Source organism: Stigmatopora nigra, chromosome 4 (assembly GCF_051989575.1).
Source record: "Stigmatopora nigra isolate UIUO_SnigA chromosome 4, RoL_Snig_1.1, whole genome shotgun sequence".
Lineage (NCBI taxonomy): Eukaryota > Metazoa > Chordata > Actinopteri > Syngnathiformes > Syngnathidae > Stigmatopora > Stigmatopora nigra.
In genome coordinates, this window is record NC_135511.1 from 4,074,220 (window position 1) to 4,099,295 (window position 25,076).

The following is a 25,076-nucleotide window of genomic DNA, read 5'->3' on the forward strand; positions in this document are numbered from 1 at the left end:
AGGCCATAATAACAGCAAAGTTTTGTCGGCTTAATGCCTTTATTTACAGGATCGCCCCATGGCTTCCAGTGAATGATTCTAAAGTCAGAAAGCATAGCCAATCAGCAGCTAATGAAACACAAAAAGAGCAAACATTATCTGTAAATGTCATCAATGGAAAGATCATACTGGTGTGTTCAATGAATAATCATCATAATTAATAGTAGTAATTCAGCACATCAAAGATTTTGAATAAAGTATAAAAAAAGTTCTTAAAAATGTCAAAATTCATGCTGAAATCCCAACCGAAAGACGAGGGATGAAAAATGGTGGAAATCAGAGCTATGCTTTTTCTTTGGCACTGAATTGGGTGGCACTCAGCGCCAAAGAAGAACAATTTCACCACAGTAGAAGAATGATGCGCCAAAGACAAAGAATTTCTCCGCAGAAGAATGATGTGACGAATATTATAAAGTCTGAGTCAGACCACAATTTGCCTTCTCCTGTTTTGTTGCGAGTGAATTTCCTGTCGCGTAAACTACCACTTTGATAAAGAATTCTCCGAGCCTTTTCCAGCTTTGTTTAGATTTTGAATCATCTTTTAAAATGCCTCAGAAAAGTCTTGCCAAATAATCGCGGTGACTTCCTGGATATTGAAAGATGAACTGAAAGTCCCAGAGTTCACATGGATCGCCTGACACTCATCATTAAAAGGCCAGCCTAAAAACTACAATTTCAACCATCCCCATGCTTTAAAAAAGAAGAACCAAGTCTAGCTACCTGTCTACTGGATGAGCAACCGGAAAGCCTAGATGCTGAAAGCCGTCACAAACTGTTTCATCCCGAACACGAAGCTGTATCATGCTGAAAGGGGGCTGCTTTTCAAGGTGTGGACTGTTTTATTGCTGGATATTAATCATTAAATTTGACTGTGACCAGATCATTTATGGGTAGTAGAAATGCACCTACTAATTGCAGGTGTGATACTGGTGTGTGGGCATAGCAAGCACTTCTAATGTTGCTCGCAGTGGTCCTTACTGTGCTCAGGGATATTGTTTGTATGCCCCTCATCTTCCATACCACCCATCCTCGAGAGGTTTGCGGGAGTTGCTGTAGCCTAACCCAGTTGTCTTTGGGCGAAAGGCGGACTACACCCTAGACTGGTCGCCACTCAGCCGTAGGTCACGCGGAGAGACAAACGACCATCCGCACCCCCAATCATACCGCCACCAGCAGGAACTTAGCCAACACCAAAGTCAGGTGAGTGAACCTCTACACCACGAGGCAGCGTTTGTATGCCCCGACATATCAAAAATTGACTGGCTCACAGTAGAGCTCCTCCACATTGAGAGGAGCCAGAGGAGTTGGCTCGAGCATTGGCTTAGGATGCCTTCTGGATGCCTAGGTATTCCGGGCATGGCTCACTGGGAGGACGCCATGGTCCCGACTCAAGACACATTGGCAAGACTGTGTCTTCTGGCTGGGCCAGGGAACATCTTGGGATCCACCCGAAAGAGCTGGATGAAGCGGCTGAGGAGAGGGAAGCCCGCTAAAGCTGCTGCCCCCGCAACTCAACCTCGGATAAGCAGAGGAAGATGAAGGAATTATATAATCTCATTTCATTTTCTCAACCGCTTTATCCTCGCGAGTCTTGGGGGTGCTGGAACCTATCTTAGCTGACTTCGGGCTAGAGGCTGGGGACACCCTGAATTGGTGGCCAGCCAATCACAGGGCACAAGGAGACAAACAACCATTCAGACTCACACTCAGAGCAGCGGGCAATTTAGAGTGTACAATCAGCCGACCATGCATGTCTTTGGAATGTGGGAGGAAACCGGAGTACCCGGAGAAAACCCACGCAGGCCCGGTAAGAACATGCAAAGTACATACAGGTGGACCGACCTGGATTGGAATTCAAGAGGCTTACTATAAGGCCAATGCGCTGGTTCCAATCCCGGCTACAACTTCCCTCTGTCGACATGGTCAAGCCCAAATGACTTGTGCATTACTAAAAGGTTCAACGCTAAACGCATTTTGAAAAGCATTGTGCAAGGTACAAAAATCATCCATTATTGAATATCTATGACAAAGTTCTACTTTAGGTCTAATATCCTTCTTTTATTTCTATGAAAAACATAAAAACAGTGAAAAAGCCCGAACCCAAAATACAGAGCTGCTTTGGGAACAATTAGAATAACTGATGAAATGAGTCAAGCTTGCCTGTTTTACTCAACAACAATATTCTTGGAATTTGGGTCAGAATGCATCACGTGAACATAAGCTGACTCATAAAAGTCAGATTGAACTTGATTTAACATTGTAGTTTTTATGGAGGCAATATGTAGTGATTTTCCATCATTTTATGGTGCCAGGAATATATTATTATTTATATATATTTTTTTTGTCCAGGAAATTAATTTGAGGAAAAAAGCTGTGTCTTGCCATGACTTTGTAGTGTCAGGAGACCAAGTAGAACTTAAGGAACTTTTTACTGAAGAGTAGTTTTGTGACCACCTTGTAGCTTTTCTTGGATTTTATAAGCATTCATTTGTCATCTCATTACATGGGCTTAAAATAATTCAACAAACTGTTAGTCTGGCTTATCTTTTTAGTGTTTTTCTTGTCGTTGGCCTTCTTGGAAGCAGCAGGGATTTTCAAAAGTGGCCTCTGCTGTTCTCATTCACTGAAAAGTTCCATTTGAAGTTTGACAGGGAGCTGGGAAAACACCAGAGGGTCCACGTTAGACGGCAGGCGATGTGTCGCGCTAAAGGTTTGGTGCACCACAAGATGAGGCCGATGGATGGGAGGCCGCCTCGAGAACAGAACAAGCGCTCTGTTTAGGTCTGACCTGATGTGGTGAGCAGAATTCCTCAACTGCGCCACCTCCATTTTCAGAGTTAATCTCAAAAGAAGTCAAATGGGAAGATGGAAGTTTCTTGTGTTTTGCTCAATATTATCATGAAAAAACTGTCGGCTTGTTTTTCCTATTTCACCCTGTCCTTTGCATCATCTTCCCCATACACAAGCTACTTTTAGATCCTTCCTCACTACATTTAATCAGTATCATCTTTTAGGCTCACAGGACTCCAAGACGAAATCATGGCTACTGGGTGTCAAACAGCTCTTGGCTGTGGTGGTGAGGCAAAAACCCAGAAATAGGTGATGCCTTGGATAAAAACTTCTGGACAGATACATAGCAATTTTGTTCACCATGGCTACGGCATCTGATTAGGATGAGTCCTGGAAGTTCGGAAAATCATTGGGAGTATGCCTAGGGAAAGGGTGGTCTGGCCTTCCCTGCTGCCCTCGCGACACAACCTCTGCTGAGCGGGAAAAAAATTGATGGACAGGTAAATGTTTTGGTCATTATTTGAATAATACAGTTTTGAAAGGCCAATTATGAAGACAACTATAATTGGATGACGCTTTACCTCGTTCTTGTCAACATTAACCGATATTATTATTATTATTACTATTATTATTACTGTTACTGTTACTATTTCTATTATTGTTATCATAATCATTATTATTATTATTATTATTATTATTATTATTATTATTATTATTATTATTATTATTATTATTATTATTATTATTATTATTATTATTATTATTATTATTATTATTATTATTATTATTATTATTATTATTATTATTATTATTATTATTATTATTATTATTATTATTATTATTATTATTATTATTATTATTATTATTATTATTATTATTATTATTATTATTATTATTATTATTATTATTATTATTATTATTATTATTATTATTATTATTATTATTATTATTATTATTATTATTATTATTATTATTATTATTATTATTATTATTATTATTATTATTATTATTATTATTATTATTATTATTATTATTATTATTATTATTATTATTATTATTATTATTATTATTATTATTATTATTATTATTATTATTATTATTATTATTATTATTATTATTATTATTATTATTATTATTATTATTATTATTATTATTATTATTATTATTATTATTATTATTATTATTATTATTATTATTATTATTATTATTATTATTATTATTATTATTATTATTATTATTATTATTATTATTATTATTATTATTATTATTATTATTATTATTATTATTATTATTATTATTATTATTATTATTATTATTATTATTATTATTATTATTATTATTATTATTATTATTATTATTATTAGTATTATTATTATTATTAGTATTATTAGTATTATTAGTATTATTAGTATTATTAGTATTATTAGTATTATTAGTATTATTAGTATTATTAGTATTATTAGTATTATTAGTATTATTAGTATTATTAGTATTATTAGTATTATTATTATTATTATTATTATTATTATTATTATTATTATTATTATTATTATTATTGCATAGATTAGATAACTTTATTCATCCTGTATTGGGGAAAAGTCACGCTCATAGTAGCAAGAAGGTGAGAATACAGACACAAAAAATACATTTTAGACATAAATAAATAAGTAAGTAAAGAAATAAGCACGTTGTATGTTTATATTCCTACTAATATATTAAAGCCACTGAAGAAAAAAAAGGCAAGTTGACTTTAAAAGCACAGTTCTAAGATTAAGGTTAGAATCGAGACTTTAAAAAAAATATTATTTTAAGTTGTCTTCAATTTACTTCATTCGACATAATATTTTTTCGCCTGTAAGATGCATAATTAGGGTGGCTCCCTGTCGCTAAAATGTAATTATCATTATGAACACCAGAGAGGGACATTATACCTTCTTTGTGAATGCCAACATTTATCATTGCTGTGACTTTGGATACTTTTTAAAATGTTTTTCCCCCCCATTATATTTATTTAACAGCAATTCCAGTGCATCGAAATGCCCTGCCATGAGGATTAAAGGAAAAAAAAGTTTATTGTTAAAACTTTGAGTGTTCTTTACCTGGCTTTGAGTTGATTTTTAGTAGAGGGACAGTGGGGGTGAAGAAGGAAGCGATAGACTCCCTGCTCCCGGTGAATGGAGCTTGAATTTGCAGGTTGCTGAAGCACACGCTGATGAGAGTCAGGTGAAACGGTGCAGCCGTGTCCCCCATTTTGGAAAAAAATTTCAGGCCTAAGGAGAGCAGCTGGGCCATGGTGTCACCACTGCTGTATAAATAATGTTGTGGATTTTAACACTAATAATCATTCGAAGGGGAACTTTAAAGCATTCTTACCTGAGATTATCTCGTGCCGAACGTGTTTGGGAATAAGACACTGACGAGGTTCGAGGTTTCCTGTCGTTGTTGTGCATCCTGGATTTAACACAAAAGTTTATTTGATTGGGGCGGAGGCTTTTTGCACGGCAACGAGCTTGTAACATATGGTTAACAAATTTAAATGGACTTGGATTAAGATACAGACACACTCAAAAATACATTTAATCTAATCTTTAGATCTAATCTAAACTTAATTCTAATTTTATTTGAAATTTTGATACCTTTCTTCTGCCGCATTGGCTCTATTTGGCCTACCTCCACCCTTACTTTCAGATGTAACCTATCGAGGGTTATTTGCTTTGGTCTTCCTTCAAAATATTCCCAAAATGATGCAGTCAAATGTCCCTACAATAGAATAACGCACGACCACTTGCCAACGAGAAGTAGTATACTCCTCTCGTATTAGCGAATAAGAGCCGCCATTTGCACTGACTAATGGGGGGAAAAAACACTGAAAAAATGCAAAGCTCCACCCAGTGCTCACAGAGACATTACACGAGGAGTTGCAACCTGAAAGACAGTGCCCATGATGCTCTTGAGCAGCTTCTCATATATCAAAATGTGTCTCGTATCTCAAGATAAATATTTGCCCGAAATTTTACTTGTATTTCAAATTGCTCGTATGTCGGGTTAAGCAAATTTTAGTTTCTGCAGTGCTTGTCCACTCATTCTGTTTAAAATTGTATAAATTACAGTGGCTTACTTTTCATGACATTCCTAGCCAAACGTAATGCTGGAGAATTTTGATGGATTTGGGAACTAAGTCTTATTCTTTGCGTAAATGTAACCAATGATGTGGTTGTAAACAGCGCCATCCTTTGACTGTAGAGAGTACTGCGATGTGATGCACAATATTGACCTTCATTTCTGGTGATAAAATTGTAACCATGATTCGTTTTGCAATATATCTTTAAATTTAAATGTTTAAATAACAAAATTTACGTTTTGAAAATGTATATTAACTGCCAACTGCCATCGAAAGCTTGGAAATAACGTCTATATTTACGCTAAGTGTTAGCGGATTGAAGTAGCAAGATATCAATGCTGCGATCTCAAACAGCGCCACTTATTGACATGGAGTGATTGACAAAGCTGCCTTTATTTTCTGGAGATAAAATTTGAATTGCGGGCTATACTGGTGAGATTTTGGAGGATGACGTGTTTAAACATCAAAATACACGATTTTAAAATGTGTCTAAACTTATGGAAAACCGAGCCCGAAACCTATATATAACTCGGCCCAGTCCGAAGAAGTCGACGCATTAGGATAATTACACTGCTGACAGGCGACCGTGTGGTTGATCAACGATGTTCCCATCGTCTGGCCTTTTCTCCCGGCTGAACTGTCCTATATCCCGGCGAGGCTGTGGTCGAGTCCATTGTTGGTACAAACATGCCGAGAACGTGCGCTGTTTAAGCACTAATTCTCCGCCGTCGTTGAGGTCTTCATTAGCAGGTGAGCGCCAGGTGGCAGTTGGAGTTACGTACTTGTTTCTTTTCAAACTTTTTTAAAAAACGAAACTTAAAAAAATAAAAAAAAACAGTTGTCACCTTGTCCACCACATTAGTTGTACTATTTAATACTACACGGAAGACAATATTTTTTGTGTGGACAAAATGAAGTATGTATAGGTATTTAATACCTATACATACTTCATTATGGGCATTATAATAATACTATTATTATAATGGAGTCGCCTTTCGGGCTAACGCTGGGAGATTCATCTGGTTTTGATAATGAAGTTGACTAACGTGTTATTTCATCTCATTTTCTGAACTGCTTTGTCATCACTAGGATCGCGGGGGGGGGGGGGGGGGTGCTGGAGCACATCCCAGCTGACAGGGGACACCCTGAATTGGTGGGCAGCCAATCGCAGGGCACAAGGAGAAAAACAACCTTTCCTGCTCACACATACCTAGGGGCAATTTATTGTGCAATCAGTCTACCGTGCATGTCTTTGGAATGTGGGAGGAAACCAGAATACCTGGAGAAAACCCACGCAGGCCCAGGGAGAACATGCAAACTCCACACAGGTGGACCTACCTGGATTTGAACACAGGTCCCCCAGTGTGACGCCAACGTGTTAACCACTCACCTGCGTGTAATATTTAGTCAAATTATTGATGACTTGGAAAATATGTACATTCATAAGCAGTAATCTCAACATTTAAATAAATTGGACATCTATCGTTATCAATATGAGGTAATGTCTTTAGCAAGACATTCCTTTGTTTACAATAATGTTGAATTGATGTCAGATGGACTGTTCACTTATCCGTTATGAAAACATTTCTCGAGTCCATCTCACAAAGAACTTTGAGACTGTTTTTCAGGAAGCTTAAAAAAATATATGCTGCAAATTGGATGATGGCTCTTCTCCCACTCATCACTTAACAATCCACGTTGAGCCATGGTGGGATGTATTGGATGTGTGCCAGTTGGAAAAAGAGCAAAAACATTGTTTCCGGTCGAAAAGGCGCTCGGAGATGTTTTTTGAATTGCTTTTCTAATTTGGAAATTGAGTGTGATTGGATTTCCCGAACCATGTATTCAGAAATATTGTTAAGGGTACATAGAGGATCCCAAACCTCCTTGAATCTGTGAGAAATTCAAATCCCAAATCAACTTAATCGGTGGGTGGTGTGGATTTGAATTATGTCCAACAACCTTTGATTCATGTTTAGGCTTTGTGTAATTTGATAAAAGCAACTGAATTACATTAGCCACTGTGAATCTCCTTGATGACAATGTGCAATTTCCCCCCTCCAAAATACTTAAGACACATGCTTTTGTCACAGGTGCTAACTCAAAGGCCTCATGTTGAATATTTAAACCTAAAATACCAGAAAAAAACTGTTTAATTTTGTGTGATAAAAGTGTGCCACTGTAAAACAAGTGTGATTCATTTGATTCCTTCCTTATAGGTGCCCATTACAGCCAGCCATCCGTCTGGGGTGTGTCGCAGGTCGCAGACGATGTCACAGATGACCTTGATGAGCTCCATCGCCTCAACAAGGAGATCGAAGTGACCAAGTACGAAGTTGAGCAAGAGCAGAGGCGCCTGTCGGACCACTGTGCCACGCACGTTGCCCCCACTGGGGCGGAAGTCCAAAACAGTAATGACAGTGGGTACGGACAAAGGAATACAGTCAAAGAGCCTTCCCAATCCAGGAAGTACGTGGTTGATAATTCCAGGCCAAGAACTGATATGGAGTACGACCCTATGTCAAATTTCACGGCCGAATTTGCATCCCTCACTAAGACATTAAAAGGAAAGGGCCTGCACCAGTGTGGTGGAAATAAGCCAGTCAGTCAGCAGACCTGCTCCAATGAAGTACAAAATCACACCGATGATGACGGCATACTGATCATCGACATGACATTATCACCTGACAGGAAGTCGGCTAAAGCAGATTTGGCTGACAGTGATTTTGATGTGCACGTTGGACCGGCACTTGAGGTTGGTATTTTTATTTCTTACCCAGTACTCTTGAATTGAATTCCCTCCTCTGATCTGATCAGAAGGCCCAGGAAAAATCCTTTGGAGTATCTGCCGATGCTCTGATTGACCTGATTGACCTGACTCAAAGTGCAGAAGACCTCGATGGAAAGGGTTCCGATACCTCCGTGTGTTCTCAGTCTGCCGTTGAAGGAACGGCACAACATCACATTTCAGACTCGTATGAAGAACCACTTGCTGTGGAACTTCCCGATCGTGTTGAGACAATGTGCAGTGTAGAGTGCCAACCTTCCAAGGAGAGCGTTGAGGAATTGGGCTCCACAGCTAACTGCACTATGCGCCCCAGCCACCAGGAGCCGACAGGGGACGACAACGTCATAGTCATCGATTCCAGCTCAGATGAGGACCATGAAGATCTGTACATGGAATTGTCTGACAGTGACCCTTTAGAAGAGTGCTACCGCATCTTCATGGAGGCCAACAACGAGGAACTGGAGCACCATGAGCAGCTGGAGCTTCCTGTAAGTTTGTTTTACGATAACTTCTCACACGGGCGGTGAAGCAAACAGTTTTTGTTCTGGCAGATGAAAAATACAGCTGTGGTTATGGCCAGCAAGGATGAAATTCCAGCGGTCCAGCCCCAAGAATGGCCAGAAAAGCGGGAGATCGTGCACGAGTCTAAAGAGATCGAGGTTGGGCAGGATGCATTCTTACTTATTGACAATTTGACTATACAGCAATCCCTCGATTATCACCTTCACTTATTGCGAATTCGCTACTTCGCAATTTTTTTCGGCTGTTAATTTATTTAAAAAAAATGCTTTTTAAAAAGTTCATAAAAATGTGAAAATCCACGCTGAAGCTCGCAAGTGAAAATAATCTTGCTACCAGGATTCAGGGATGAGGAAAGTAGTAATGGTGGTGACCCTACTTCGCGATATTTCGACGATTGCGGCCATGTCTGGTCTACATTAACCGCGATATTCCAGGGATTACTGAACTCACTCTAAAATGTCACAAACTGCTGCCAAAAGCTAGTCTAAATGGGAAAAGTAATGTTATCAAGCAAATATATTTGTGAAGCAAACAGTTCTTGTCCTTGCAGGTAAAAAATACAGCCGTGGTTATGCCCAGCAAGGTTGACATTCCTGTGGTCCGACCCCAAGAAGGACCAGAAAAGAGAAGGATTGCGCACGAGTCAAAAGGGAAAGAGGTTGGGCAGGACACATTCTTATCTATTCACAATTTGACTATACAGTGGTACCTCGAGATACAAGCTTAATGTGTTCTGGGAATGAGCTTGTATGCCGATTAACTCTTTATTGGCATTAAAAATGTTTCTTTACCAGATTCCTTTGGCAAAAAGGAAACCAGAGCCTCAAATTTTGGTTCCGTTTCGAGGACCAGCAAACACGGCGCCCACGTCTCAGCAGAAAATTGCAATTGTGAAGGCCACCGTGAAAGGAAATGGAGTCATCTACTCACCTGTCGATCAGAGAAAGCAGGATATCCAGGCTGCAACAGTTATTTCCACACCTGCAGCAGCTGTCACCACTTTGCCTACTCATCACAATGGTAAACATTATATTAACACATGTACAGCTTGTATACCATGATTAGGACGGGTGAAAGACATTTTCCCGTCTTCACAGCGTACGCCAACTACGTAGCTCTAGGCTCTACGGTTCTCAATGTGGGCAACAACTTGCACCTGATCCTGCCTCAGGGTGCAGTGCCAATCACCTCAAACTCCAGCGGTATCACTTCCGTTCTTACTCCAATCACCTCAGGATGCCCAGGCTCCGTTGTCGACAAGACTGCCAGCACGTCAGTGCTAAGGCATCGCTCAGTCACCCCAATGCTCATTCCTGCCACCCCACTGAGACCTTCCAGGCACTCGTTGGCAATGGTGCTTTCCACAGCTGCTGGTAATGCGTCTAGCCGGATGACTTCTAAGGTATGTGGCAATGTGATGTCATGTTACATTTTTTTTAATTAAAATAAAACAGTCTCTTCTCAATCTGGAAACCACCAGATTTAGTTCCAAAAAGCAGGATATAACACCATTATAGGTGACTTGTATACAGGAATTTTCAGACGATTTAAACTACTCCATTTTCTTTAATATAAACAATGACCAGGTTTTTGGATTATTACAAGATGGGTGTGTTTTTTTGCTCTAAATATTCCATATGGAAAATTGCAGCTTGTATATGAGCATATAAATGATTCATGTACAGTTTTGGGGATGTTTATAGTTGGGGATACCTTGTAGTAAGGAATTAGATTTTTTTTAAATAATTTAGCAAATCTGTTCACAACTGCATCAAAAGCTTTTTAGAAAAGCCAATATGGCTCCATATTATATTTTACACGAACAAATGCAGGAGTCTTTTTTTGTGGGATTTTTATTTAGAGACAACAAAGAGTATACACAATATTCATAGTAAATTGGAAAGCAATAGGCTAAATGGCTGACTAGAAACATACAAGCAGTCAAACTGGTTGGGGAAATGCATGAGCCAATCAACTATCCCAAAGTGTCCCAAACAATAATTATGCGATAACCCAGATTACGCATCCTGGCGTGTATTACATTTTTTTTGTTTTGTCTTTTGAAGCCTGTCGCCACGAAACGAAAAGGGAAGCAGCAGCAGCAGCTTTATGAGGCCAAAACTAAGGTTCCTCACGACATTCGACAACGCTACGTCACTCAGTTTACTGAAGCGTTCCTCGACACTGTCACCGATGTTGACGAGGCCTTCAAAAAGGTAATCCCGTTACCGGCTGGCAAAGTCCCCGTGTGACGTTTGTCTCGTGCTGCTCGGCAGGCGGTGGCCGAGGAGAAGGCTGTGTACAACCGCAGCATCAACAAACTCAAGTATCTCAGTGTAGCTGTGAATGCTCTTAAAAGGTTGAAAAGGCAAAATTGTGTCACTTCAAAAGGTAGGCAAGACCTACGGTTGACACTGAAAAGTTTTATTGTCTTAACTTGTGATATTCTTGATGTAGATGAAAAAGTCAATGGCAAAACAAGCAAAGGATGTATTCAGCTCAATTGGAAGAAGCTTAAACCAAATGGTATGTGTCATGCTCTCGTCCATATTAAGCAGTATAATAGAACATTTAAGAGCTTTCAAGATATTTGTGCATTAGTTTAAATTATTTTTTTAAGTCATTGTTCATGGAGAATGTATGGTGGCTGAGCAGTTTCACAACACTTCAATTTCAGAAAAGAAAATAACTAAAGGCAAAAGGACTTTTGCATATTCTCGCATTTTCATTCGGGATGACATAAGGAATAATGCTGAAATATTTCTTTATTGTGCTAATCAAATAGACAAAAAAAATCTTAATAAATTAACATTGTGGAAATCAGATGGACAAAAAGCTAGTGGAAAAATGTATCTTAATAACAGGTGAGCAAATATGTTTTGCACCTCTTCCCAGCTTTGGGATTTTGTTGGCGGTATTGTGTAGATTGGCTTTTTTGTTACACCAAAATCCAGAAATATTAGCGCACTAGGTCTACACCAAGGGGCCTGACCAAAAAATATGGATGAGCAGGCCTACTAAAAAGCAAAATTTTGTAAAATTTATTTTTTCATTTGTTCATTTCTTTTAAGGTGACTCTTCTTTGTATGACTTTTTGCGGGACTACATCCTGAGCGAAGAGGAGTTAGTTGAGAGGAACTTTCCTATACAGCACCCAGAAAAAGCCAGTTCTGCTGTTCTGTTCGCCAACAAGAAGGCCAGCAATGACCGTAAGATCACAGACTTATTCAGCGGTACCTCTACTTACAAATTCTTCATTCATTCATATATGTAAAATGTTTAGGTTACGAAATTCTTTGATATGCAAATTACTGTTCCGGGCTATGAAAATAGGTCTAAATTATGAAAGATTGAGTACAAGCAAACACTTTGATATATAGCAGGGTTTAAAAGAGTTACTCTTGAGTGCTATCTCTGGACTTTGAAGGCAAGACGGCTTCACTTACCACTCATTTCACTCACCACATCCAGGCAGCTTAGCCTCGTTGAAACCTATATTTATACAGTCATGGGCAATGTACCCTCTAATTTTTAATCGGTCTGGGCAGAAAGACAACCTCCCTGAGCGCACTGAGTACCAGTGTGAGCGACATCATCATTGCTCGCTATGGACACACCAGTATCACACCTGCCATAAGCAGGTGCATGTCAATGTTCCCTCTAGTTTTTCATGTAAAATATGCTGTAAAACATAAGTGGACAGAGCTACTGCCACTGGCTGCCGCGTAAACGGCGCCATATCATGGGAAAAGGGGTTAAAAAAAAGTTTGGATTTTATTTACTGCGCGCCATATGATCGCTGCTGCGCAGAGAAGACGAGAGTTGTGCGCCATTGCGCATGCGCACAGCTTAGAGAGAACATTGGTCACGGACAAGCATGGCTACAATACACTTTCTCTACTGGATATTTTTCCTTCTTAAATTGTTGTGCTGGAGTTGATTTCCTAGTGGCTCTATGAATCCGCAAGATTAGCTCACTATAGAAACCAGCCAGTTTAGCAGAGGAGCCATTGCGTCAGAGTAATTAGTGAGTCAATATATGGCACTCTCCTTGTCTCCTTTGTGGTGGATTCCTGATTCCTCACTGAGCTGTTGAGTTTTTCTTGTGTACTTTGAAGTTGTGGATTTCTATTTTTTTAATGTTAGTAGTTTTATTATTGTATTTTTGTTTACATTTTGTGTACAATTAGGGAGAGACAGGGCTGAAGAGCGTGACTCTTTTTTGATTCAGGGTTGTGTTGCCATTTCAATGGTTTAATAAATAATTTTCTTATTTTCGCATTTCTTGATCCATCCTCACATCTTTCATACCAAATTGGGGCACTGGTCATTATTTAAAAACTAGTTAGTTTTTTGAGGGCCATGGAACGATTGAGAGAATTTACATATAAGGTACTGCTCTACTTACAGAAATCCAAGTTTCAAAACATGTTCTAGAACTAATGAATTTTGTAAGTATCTGTACCACTCTACTGACTATTTTTGTCAGCAGTGCACTTTAACTGTACCATTTTGACTCTGCCTGAATTCAGCCCTGAAGAGGATTTGCTGTCGTTGTGGAGCCATGTACTCTGTCAACAAAGCGGGTAAACACACCCGAATGGAGGAGTGCAACTATCACTATGGCAAAGGAGTAGAGAAAAGAGGTATGTTACTTCAAACTAGAGTGCTTCCGTTGAAAATAGACGTCCAATCCATATTGACTGGAAAGGCTGTCAACACCAATCATTGAAAGTCAAAATAAAAATGGATATCTGTCACTGTCAATGGGAATTCCTGAGAGCTTGTTGCTTACTTCTAAGAAACAAACTCCAGTTTTTACCAGAATAATTCCTAGTTTACAGTCATTGTGCCATTGACATTTGTTGATGCTGCAGTACCCGGCGGAGTTGAAACTCGCTACAGTTGTTGCCAGGGAGTGATGGGAGCGCCCCCTTGCCAAATATTCAAGGTGGGAGGCACTTCGACGCTAGACTAGGCCGCCAGCTTTTGTTAAACAGTGTGTCGTCGCTTACAGTTGCACGTGCATGATTCCCTGGAAATGGATGGCTTTGTGTCCAGCAGTCCCCGACATCCTCAAGATAGCGGCTGCCCTGGAGTCTATGCACTCGACTGTGAAACGGTGACCTTTGCACTTTGATAACATCAAGAACTTTTTTTGTAATTGATGTTCCCCCTATTTTCCAAAAAAATGCTCGTTAGAATGATTTATCATTCAAAATTTATCTTAGTTGAGAGCTTTTTTTTGTGCGATTACATTCTGAATGCCAATTAACTTATTCAAGGCAGTAGATGGTGAATCCATTTTGACTGGGGCGTGTGGCATTGATTTACTTTTTAAATTATATTTATTTTAATTATGTATATTTTTAGGTTAAAAAACACACTGCCTGTTAAAATGAATCAGATTCAAATTTCTGTCAATGGCCCTGAAACACCTAAAAAAAAAAAAAACTAACAACATTTTGCAACTATTTTCTTTTTTTTTTTATATCAGAAGAAAATTTTACTGCGTCAACAAATTCATTTGATGTCTATTGCTTTTAATATCTCGAAAACGATTTTGTTTTATTTTTTTTTTTTTTAACGCATTTGCTATCAGTTCAAGTTCAAATGGATTGAACTCCTATTGACATCCTTGGCAGCCATTGAGTTAATTCTTGGTCAAAGCCAAGATAGAGAGAACCATAGCATACATAACAATACTGTCTTAAACCAATGACAAAGACAGCTGCCCAAACTAAAGTTTCACAAGCTCAATCTTGACTTATCTATAGCAGGGGTGGCGAATAAGTTAGACACAGAGTACATTTTAAACTGTCTACACACACAAACACACACAAAGGCACACAAACACACACATTTAAAACCATTTTATTCACCATAACATTTTCTTGCCTTTACAAAATGTTTCATTTCAAGGTAAGTGTACACCCTCAACACACCGCACACACAACACATCCAGACTTAACAGAACAACTATGAAGAAGAGAGCCACATTATATACAAAATATGATTAATATGCTCGAGTGTCGTGTCTTCACTATCCCTGATCTATAGCATCCTTTTGTCTTCAGTGTTACACCATTCAAGGCCTGGAGCTATTACGAGTGACCGTCGTGGATTCGAGCCTCCAAGTGATCTACGACACGTATCTCAAGCCGCGCAGTGAGGTCATTGACTACAACACCAGGTAAGGAAATCATTCATTTGATGTGTTCGAGAGGCTGCTGACAGGGCTGGTTTCCAGATTTTCAGGTATTAGTGAGGAAGACATGATGGAAATACAAACGTCAATTGCGGAGGTCCAGAAGACCTTGTTGAGCTTCATCAGAGCTGACACCATCCTGATTGGGCATGGTCTGGAAGCTGATCTCTGTGCCCTTAAGGTGACATGGATGTTTTCACCAAATAATGCTGTCACAATTTTGCTTGATACATTTTAAATACTCTACTGATTAAAAAAGCTAAACTTAAATATAAACATGTATGTTAATATAACAATTATTTCATTGCCCCTTGAAGATGATAGACACCCAACACTGTGTCTCTTAAAAACTAAATTCAAGCTAGTTAAAGAATTAATCATTTCAAATGGGAGGTGTAGCAGTAACTGATTTGCTGTTGCAAGTCCCTCTTCAAATGAATAGGACATCAAGCACCATAAGTGGCAGCCAAATTGTTATCAAGGAAAATACAAAATAATCCTCCATTATTACCAAGAGTAGCTCCAAATCAAATTCGCCTCACGGCAAAATTTGAAAAGCATTGGTAATGCAAAAACAAAAATAAATGAGAATCGATAAATTTGCAATTAAATATCAAGTCCGCATATATTCATCTATTGTTAATCCAATCATTTTGTCATCTCTAACACATCTCATTTTCTGTACCACTTCATCCTCACTAGGGTCGCGGGGGGTGCTGGAGCCTATCCCAGCTGACACAGGGCCAGAGCAGGGAACACCCTGAATCGGTGGCCAGCTGATCGCAGGACACAAGTAGATGGATAACATATACACTCACACCCATATCAAGGGGCAATTTAGAATATCCAATCAGCCTACCATGCATGTTTTTTGGAATGTGGGAGGAAACTGGAGTACCCAGAGGAAACCCACGCAGGCCTGGGGAGAACATGCACGCTAACCACTCACGCCACACCTCTAACATGCAATACATATGTATTATTATTATTATTGTTTTTTTTTTTTATAGGTCCTGTACCTGCTTTTCATCAACAAGCAACAGATTTCTGCATTAGTACCATTTTTGGCTAATTTACATGATTTAACGCATGGTAGTCCAATATTACTCATCTTAATTCAGACATTATATTTAAATGTGCTGCCCTTGATATGGGCTACATTCAAGCATTGTGCACATTGGTAGCGGAAATTAGAGTTTTAGTCCAACTAGACTGGATGGACCTTTTGGTACAGTCACAGAGTACAGATATCAGATTTTGCGAGATGGATTGAAACAACACTTGAAAGGAAGTTTCATAACCGATATGGACAAGTTGCTTGTTAGTCTCGACAGTCGTGTTGAGAAAAAAAACTCTCCTGGTTATTAATTTTTGTGGGCATGTTGCAATATGGTGTCACACACAGTTGTACTCCAACCTGTTAAAATGTTTATTTTTCTCATCTCATTTTGTGAACTGCTTTATCCTCAATAGCAGGGCACAAGGAGACAAACAACCATTAACACTTACACTCATACCTAGGGGCAATTTAAAGTGTCCAATCAGCATAGCATGCTTGTCTTTGGAATGTGGGAGGGAACTGGGGAATCTGGAGAAACCCCACGGGGGGGAGAACATGCGAACTCCACACAGGTGTATTGACCTGGGTTCGAACACTGCGAGGCTGCCGGGAGCCCTTCTGCTTAGTTCTGTATCCCTAAATAATCAAAAAGATCCCTAATGGCTTTTGACACAATTTACTCTAAAATCCTTTTAAAATAATAATTAATTCACAAATTGGTCTAAGAAAAAAACATTATGAAATGTAATAATTAATGTTAAAGATTAAAAGCAACAAAGTAATGTGTGTAGTACTGATTTTTAAAACATGAAACTGCTCTATATTACTTTATTGTATGACTCGTTGTCATTACCTCACATACATTGACACCCAATCCATATATAATTTCAGTGGTGCTAAATGCATTAATGTTTTACATCAAACAAATATCAAAGATACTCTAATTAGTATGCATAAAATGCAGTTTTATGCGTATAGCAAAAGAAATGGTTGCTGTCTCACTTGTAGTTGCTCCACGGCACGGTGGTGGATACAGCAGCCGTCTTCCCTCACCGCCTGGGCCCACCGCACAGGTTGAGTCTCAACAGACTCACAGCTGAATACTTGACCCGTATCATCCAAGAAAGCGGTGGGTCTCACAGGACTCATTAAAGAACATCTAAGGCTATTAATTGTGGCCATTGAACAAACGACAACAAAACATTCTCCTCTCTCTTAGTGTGCGGTCACGACACAGCGGAGGATGCTACCGCCTGCATGGAGCTAATGTTGATGAAGCGCAAAGATGCCAAAGGGAAAAAATGATGGAAATAATGCTACCCCATGACTAAACACAACAAGTTTTGAGTTATGTTGATACTATCCTTAATTTTCATGTTTGGATATTGTTTACCTGTTTCAAACCCATGATGTTAAATTTAACCCTCAACTGTAAAGTTGGAGATGGTCGAGCATGGTTGTTATTTTGTCATCATTAAGTATAAATAAAATGAAAATAAAAGTTTTTTTAGTTGTCACTTTGAGTGAGCCAATGAACTGCTGCTTTTTAATGAGCGCAGGTGGTGCAAATGCAATCAGGCCACACCTGTGGAGTATGATTGCTCAAAAGAGCATTCCACTTGTAATTTTATTAAAACTTACATTTTCCATGACAGTAGCTATGCAGTCCACATGCAGTAGTTGTATGTAATCTAACTCCTCTTTGTTGCACCATAAATCTAGCAAAAACAATGGTACAATGAATTTAAATCAATCTGGCTGTGCTCATAACTTGATGTAAATAAAATTTAAAGAACTTCATATTCTTAAACATTGAGGTAAGGAGTAACATTTATTGACTTAAATGCATAATGACTTTAAATTAATTTAATGTACTCTTGTCCGAAAGAAATTTTAATTCTTGTTTAGCAGTGCATATAATATTGACTTAAGAATGTAAATCTGTTACAATACTTGGAGGTAATCAGATTTCCACAACTATTACTTCAAATTTGTCCCATAGCCCAAATATTTAAATGTACATCCTTGATGGTATTGCAGCAAAGTTCTTTTTCAAACATTTCCACCCTTTTTTTTACTAGCTTTTTCATGGATTCATGTGTCCCTAATATTCTACTCTGGTGACTATAATAAAACATAAAATTCAAGTTACAGAAACTGCCATTTTCATTACTCTGCCTTCTTTTTGGTCTTTCTGCTTCGCCCACAACATCGCCGCAGACAACAGCGACACATCTGGATGACTATCAGCGTGGAAAGCAAGACGGCTGCCAGCAGGAACACGATCACATCCAGGCTGTGATACTGATACCAGGTGAGCTCATGGGAGCGCACCCTGAGGTGCTTGGCGCCCTTGTGTCTCATTGTAAACTCAATCCAGAATACAGCCTCATCCAGTGCCGTCATTGGTCGGTCGTGATGGATCACGGAGAGGCGCATGGCGTTCTCCTTGTACCTTTGCAAAGTGACAGGAGCGCCAACATTAATTGAATAAATTCATTCATTCATTTTCTTTACCGTGAGGGTCATGGAGCCTATCCCAACCAACTATGGGCGTCAGAAAGAGGGCATCCTGAATTGGTGACCAGCCAATGGCAGGGCACAAGGACACAGACGAGCCACAGACTCTCACACTCATACCTAGAGCCAATTTTAGGTGTTCAATAACCCTACCATGCATCTTTGTTTTATGTGTGAGGAAAGTGGAGTACACATAGAAAACCCAAGCCTGGTTAGAACATGCAAACTCCACAGAATGGGTACCGATCTGAGATTGAACCCTCAACTCCAGAACTGCAAGGCCAACACGCCAACCACTTGCAAACCGGGTTATTTAAATCGACACATATTTTATTAAATTTTATCAGTCCCTCCCCATTGAAATAAATTGCTTGTCAAAAGATAGTGGCAGTAAAACCTGATCATTCACTGAGAACGTTGCCAGTTCAAACAGATTAAATTTTCTGTATATATATTTTAAGATCAAACAAAAGAATTAAACATTTGAATTTTATAATTTCTTGATTTCAGTGTGCATTTTAACATTTAAGGATTCCATACTTTTATGGTTTTTAAAAAGTTTTTTTTAACGTGTCTGATCAAACATCAATATTGATTTATCTATATGTACCTTTTTAATTCATTCATCCATTTGTGCTGTTTATCCCATGAAGGCTGTGAGGGTGCTGGAGCCTATCCTGGCATTTATGGGCATTAGGCAGGGTTGTTAGCCAATTGCTTTTTCGTTGATTGTATTTTGTATAATTTTTTTGGTTTCATTTTCAATGTTAAATTCAAAAGTTAATTTCAATATTTATGTACATATACTTGTTAGTTTATGTATTTTTTAATCATTTTGACTCTACTTTTCCCCAGCTATTTAATCCTTTTATGGACTGTGGTGCCTGCAGTCACCCATTACGATCCCAGATAACACTTTTTATTCTTCTTCATTGTATTTAACTCATTGATTGCAAATAATGGCGATAGATTTCCAATTCATTTAAGATTTGATAAAACGCTTTTATTTTCCATGCTGTAAGTGCAATGAGTGCCCTATTAATTTAAAAATATCATAATTCATGCATGAAAGGGTTAATTTTATTTTTCATTCTCCCATTAAGCCCAGTAGGTGTGAACTAGGCGAAAGATAGTGTCAAATTTACAAAATTCAACGATCAAGGTAATCTCTTCTGATCCTATGTATTTCCCAAAACGGGCCTGTGAGTTCATAAAGTTAGTGACCCTAACTGTAGCAAAGCATCAAAACTTACGATTTCTCCTCAATGACGGTCCTGATGGCTTGGGTGAGGTCCTCTGACGTCATAAAATTGAAGTTGACGGTGATGGCGGCACCCTTGGCCTTCATGTGTACCATGTTGTCTGGCTGGTCGGCAAACATGGGAATGCCAACCATTGGCACCCCGTGATAGATGGCTTCGTAAATGCCGTTAGTTCCGCCATGGGTGATGAAAGCTCTTGTCTTGGGGTGACCTGGGCGGGGTAAGAATCAAGTTAAACTTTTGTTTCCCAATTGGGTTCTGAAAAGATTGCGGCTGCTAACCCAGTAGGTCGTTTTGAGGGATCCAGTCGTAGAGTCTCGTGTTGGGGGCTAAAGTCGAGGGTTTTTTTCCGCTGTATCGCCACAGCACCTATAAAATAATAATTTCATTGGCTAACAATTTTCATTTTCTGTGTTACCAGTGCTATTAGCCTGCAGGTGTACATGCCACTAAAGCCAGTCCAACCTTTTGGGGGATCTGCCCAAGGCCCGTAGCAATCATGTCCGCCTTTTCGCTGCTGACGTTCTTGACCATGGATCCCAAAGTGAAGACAACAACGCCATCGTCGCCTGAACTCTGCACAAACTCTTCAATGTCCTGTATAGAAGACAACAGTGCAAACTGGTAAGTTGAACACAGTGTAGTTCATTCTTCTTAATAGGAAACGGGCCTGGCAAAAGAGCTGGTATTAAAAGATGCTTAAGTTGCTCACTGAGTTGGAATCTGAGACTATACCGACATCACTTTTTAATCCTCATGTTTGACCCACCTGGGGTAGCGGTTTGGCGGGTCTGCAGTGGATTCCGCCCACAAACTTGAAGTTGGGCAGGAAAGGACGAGGGTAGTCAAAATCCCAGTAAGTCCTTATCAGCCAGATGTCTGCCCTGCCAACCATTTCACAGGCACTCGTGGGCTTACCTGTTAGCAAAAACGCAATTTCGTCCATTTGGGAAATTGACTCAGTTGATGTGTATAGATCACAGGTGTCAAAATGGCAGCTGAGGGCCAAATTTGGCCCGCCGCATCATTTTGTCTCGCACATTAAGCGTGTGGGTTTAGCTGGTGTATGTTTTTCCATGCCTGGCTCCGTCTATAAAAACGGTGCATCATTTGTGTGAGTAAAATACAGAAATGGCAGTCGTTACTGACACTGCGGCTTAAAATACGATGCGCCATACAGTCGTGCAAATACGTTATATTAAATTTCCTGATTTCCCCCCTTCTAAATCAATGATTGAAATAGTTTTAAAAAATCATTGTGTAAAATCTAAAAATATATAAAAATATTTTCAGTTTTCTACTTTAATATAGAACAAAATTAAAGAAAAATGTGTTTTCCTTTTGCATTGAAAAACAAATGATTAAAAAAAAGATTTTCCCTTACTAAGAGAAAAAAGCTCAAACAAACATTGTTTTAGATCTATAAAAAACTGAATATTCAGGGCTTTTGATCCAGACCGGAAACTGGAGCAAAAGGTTAATCTTGTGCATGGTAGGGGAGAACATACAAACTCCACACAGGAATTTACCAACTCTCGATCTTAGACTGTGGGGAGCACGTGCTAACCAGTCGTTAAACGAGCCGCGCATATATATGATTTTTATTACAAAATCTTAAGTTTCAAAGCATTATGCTAATTTATTTTTCAGTACTCTTTGACAGGAGCTTATAATTTAATTATCGGATTGTGTAAAAAGTCATGATAGTGGAACTTTAATAAAGGAACTAGGGATGGATGTTGATGGTGCTGGTTGTGTGGCTGCACCCAAACCCCAGACCTCTAGGAGGCGGAGGCCCAGTTTGTGGGCATTGAGGGGGCTTGGGTGGGTAAGGAGAGGAGAACAAAACATGTTTAACTCTATGCTAGGGTTCTGCTAACACTAATATAGCACAATATCGACCTAATAAATGTACAACAGTCTATTGTTGCTTATTCTTTCTAGGACAATGCAATCTAGCTGGTGTATCCTAAAAATGTATAAACAGATACTCAAGCCTGATTTTTAATTCTTTGCTACAGGGCTGAGAAATTACCAATCAATCAATCAATTACATACTTATTATTGCCTTCTGTTTCTGAGTTAACCAGTAGAGGGCATGCATGCTCTTGGTTGGTCTATTTTCTCTGGTCATTTAGGGAGTGAGCCGGGCGATCATCGTTTATTTTGAACTTGTCTGTTTTTAAACATAAATCTATCATGATCAGAGGTAATCTAAGAAATTTCCAATTTACATGCGTAAAAAATTGAGCAATCATCTTTCACATGAACGTGTGTGACAATTAGGCTTTTGTTGTTGATGATGAAGACAAAGCCTATGTCCGATGAATTATTATTATTATTTTCTACTAGTTGCGATCAATGCTGTTTTAAATGGTGATGTCTCAATTCAAATAGAGTTGACATCTATCGCTATGCCCCTCCTACCTTTGAATTCCGTGTAGTATTTATCCACCTCTGACCAAATTGTGAATTCAATGAAGGCGTCATTTAAAGCATAGAAGAGGAAGTTCCACAGTCTTTCAGAGAATGTCATGGTGTCGGTCAGTTTGCTCATAGCTGCAGGCACAAAAGACGGCGGTGATGGTAGTTGGCCACAGTACCGCTCCCAGTTGTAGGCAATGGTGAACCGTAGTGAGTAGACCAGTGGAATATCCAGAATCTCAGCCACTAGATCGCTGCCCGCGTATATGGGATCAGCCAAGAGGAGGTCATACTGGCCCTCCTTCAGCTTATTTAAAAGCTTGTCCGACTTGACCACTCCATCTAGATACTTGAATGAGTACTGCATGTCGCGCTTCATCAGTGCTGCAAATTTAACATAGACTTGGAAGTAGTTAAGGTAGTCCATCTCGTACATGGAGAAGGACAGAAATTCATCTATAAAGCTCTCGATCTCTGCCTGAGAGATGGAGACGTTGAAGGGCAAGTACTGGAAGCGTGACTCGTCGCTGGCGTTCATGAAGATCGAGGCGCTGGGAATCAGGACGGTCACACTGTGTCCACGCTCCACCAGCGTCTCCAGGACTGGCTTCATGTTGATCCAGTGGCTGGCTTCGGTGTACCACACCAAGATGCGCCCACCATGGGTGCCCACCGCTGCGCCCAGCAGCAGTAGACTGTAAAACACCACCTTCTCCAGCGCCATCCGTGCCGGGAGTTGGCGTGACCCAAAGCTTTTTTTTTTAAATAACCGTATCGTAGGAAAGGAATCATTAACTAGATACAACTGAACTCTGCCTTGTACTTGGACTCATAACAAGTGCTTATAGGTCAGAGTTGGTGACTTAACAGTCCATGTTGGGTCACTTCGACAATCTCTCCAAGTCGTTGTAGAACCGACGCTGCAGACTCGGGGAAGACTCTGTCATATTTCTTTTAGTTTTGGCCACTCTTGCTCAGCGGTAAAAAAAATAAAATAAAGTGACAATAGTAAATTTCTATACATAACATCAATGACTGGTTATTTTAATTTGGTTAATTATTACTTAAAAGAGGGTCGGGGGTGCTTTTAATGGCACAGTAAATGGTGATTAAGCTTTTTTTTTATAATGATGAGAACTTAACTATTACCAAAGGTAACTCTTAGGGCGTTTTCACAATAGAAAAGTCCATAGTTCACTTTCTTTGCTCCAGGGCAAAATACAGTTGGTCTGGAATTTTTTGTGCAGTTCATTTCACTGTTTTTGTAAGCAACCCAGTATTTCACAAACTATATATCTTCAAACATCTTTGAATTATTGGACAAAATGGTCTGAGTGTGGTAACATAGTAAAATACAGAAGTAAACAATCACAGAGCTTTAGCTTACGGTACTCGTACTCATTGATATGGTTCATTCAACTATTGGAATAAACATTGGCGAATCAGACGGTCGGTATTGATACAACTTCTCATCGCTCCATCGAACCCCACTTCATTTTAGACGACGTAACCATAACACGTTACGTTTCCCATAACACCAGTAGTTACTGGTTTACCGTATTTTTTAATACTAACTTATACGACTCATAATATTATTTTTATGCATGTTTTGGTGCGAGTATCGATGCAACACTAATTCTCATGGCAACAAATGTTAATTTATGAGATAACACTAAAACAGGAAAAATATTTGGAATTATATTGATGGTTTCCCCGAATTTAAGACTTATGACTGGTAATGTCAAGTTACAATGCGGGCAATTTAAAAACTTCCTTTTTATAGAAACACTGGTTCGTCTATCATTGTCAGTGAGTTGAAATTCCCAATAGGAGAAGGGTCTCTTATGGAAGGTTTCCCAAACCGCCCCCTTATTAACATTTTAGATTGTGTTCTTGTGTTACATTCATTGGCATTTGGGGGGAACAATATGCATTTGAATGCACTAATCCTACAGTGTTTGTGCGCTAAAGGGAACAAAACTTACTGCACATTTAGAAAAACAGCGAGTAATTAGCCTAGGTCTGTGGTTCTTCAATCTATGACCTCAAGCTAACTATAAGCAGTCGGCATGGGACACTAAATTTGCAGGGCACAATGATTGAAACAGGCACAGTTACGTAAAGACAATATGGAGAGTATTTTTTTTTTAAACACCAGGCTGCTTAGCAATATAAATGGCATTGGAATGTATGCACATTCACAGCTAGTTTTCACAATTTAAATGAATTTGACATTTATTATTGTCAATGGCAAAAAATGAGTTAAATACTGATGTTAAAATATGAATATGTATACAAACAGCTTTGCAGTGTTATTGGAGGCACTAACCTTCATACATTTT

At 39.0% G+C, this 25,076-nt stretch overlaps 2 protein-coding genes across 3 annotated transcripts; one reads left to right on the plus strand and one right to left on the minus strand.

Moving 5' to 3' along the window:
- The first annotated feature begins 6,304 nt into the window (after positions 1 to 6,304).
- LOC144195336 (uncharacterized) lies at positions 6,305 to 18,045 on the plus strand. 2 transcript variants are annotated; one of them, XM_077714900.1, is made up of 18 exons: positions 6,305 to 6,700; positions 8,170 to 8,705; positions 8,768 to 9,226; positions 9,290 to 9,397; positions 9,811 to 9,918; positions 10,055 to 10,280; positions 10,358 to 10,662; positions 11,327 to 11,476; positions 11,537 to 11,651; positions 11,718 to 11,786; positions 12,332 to 12,469; positions 13,793 to 13,906; positions 14,138 to 14,211; positions 14,278 to 14,382; positions 15,338 to 15,453; positions 15,511 to 15,649; positions 17,537 to 17,657; positions 17,748 to 18,045. In XM_077714900.1, the coding sequence occupies exons 1-18, from the start codon at positions 6,553 to 6,555 to the stop codon at positions 17,831 to 17,833; spliced, it is 3,117 nt and encodes a 1,038-aa protein (XP_077571026.1). In that variant the 5' UTR covers positions 6,305 to 6,552; the 3' UTR covers positions 17,834 to 18,045. The 2 variants fall into 2 exon arrangements, with proteins under 2 accessions (XP_077571026.1, XP_077571027.1); XM_077714901.1 differs by having other exon boundaries at positions 8,771 to 9,226.
- A 71-nt stretch (positions 18,046 to 18,116) lies between these two features.
- On the minus strand, positions 18,117 to 23,480 carry LOC144195337 (UDP-glucuronosyltransferase 2A2-like). The gene is made up of 6 exons (XM_077714902.1): positions 22,738 to 23,480; positions 21,080 to 21,228; positions 20,776 to 20,907; positions 20,592 to 20,679; positions 20,302 to 20,521; positions 18,117 to 18,983 (listed from the first exon to the last, which is right to left on the minus strand). Exons 1-6 carry the CDS (start codon positions 23,456 to 23,458, stop codon positions 18,698 to 18,700), a joined length of 1,596 nt encoding a protein of 531 aa, XP_077571028.1. The 5' UTR covers positions 23,459 to 23,480; the 3' UTR covers positions 18,117 to 18,697.
- Positions 23,481 to 25,076: the final 1,596 nt, after the last annotated feature.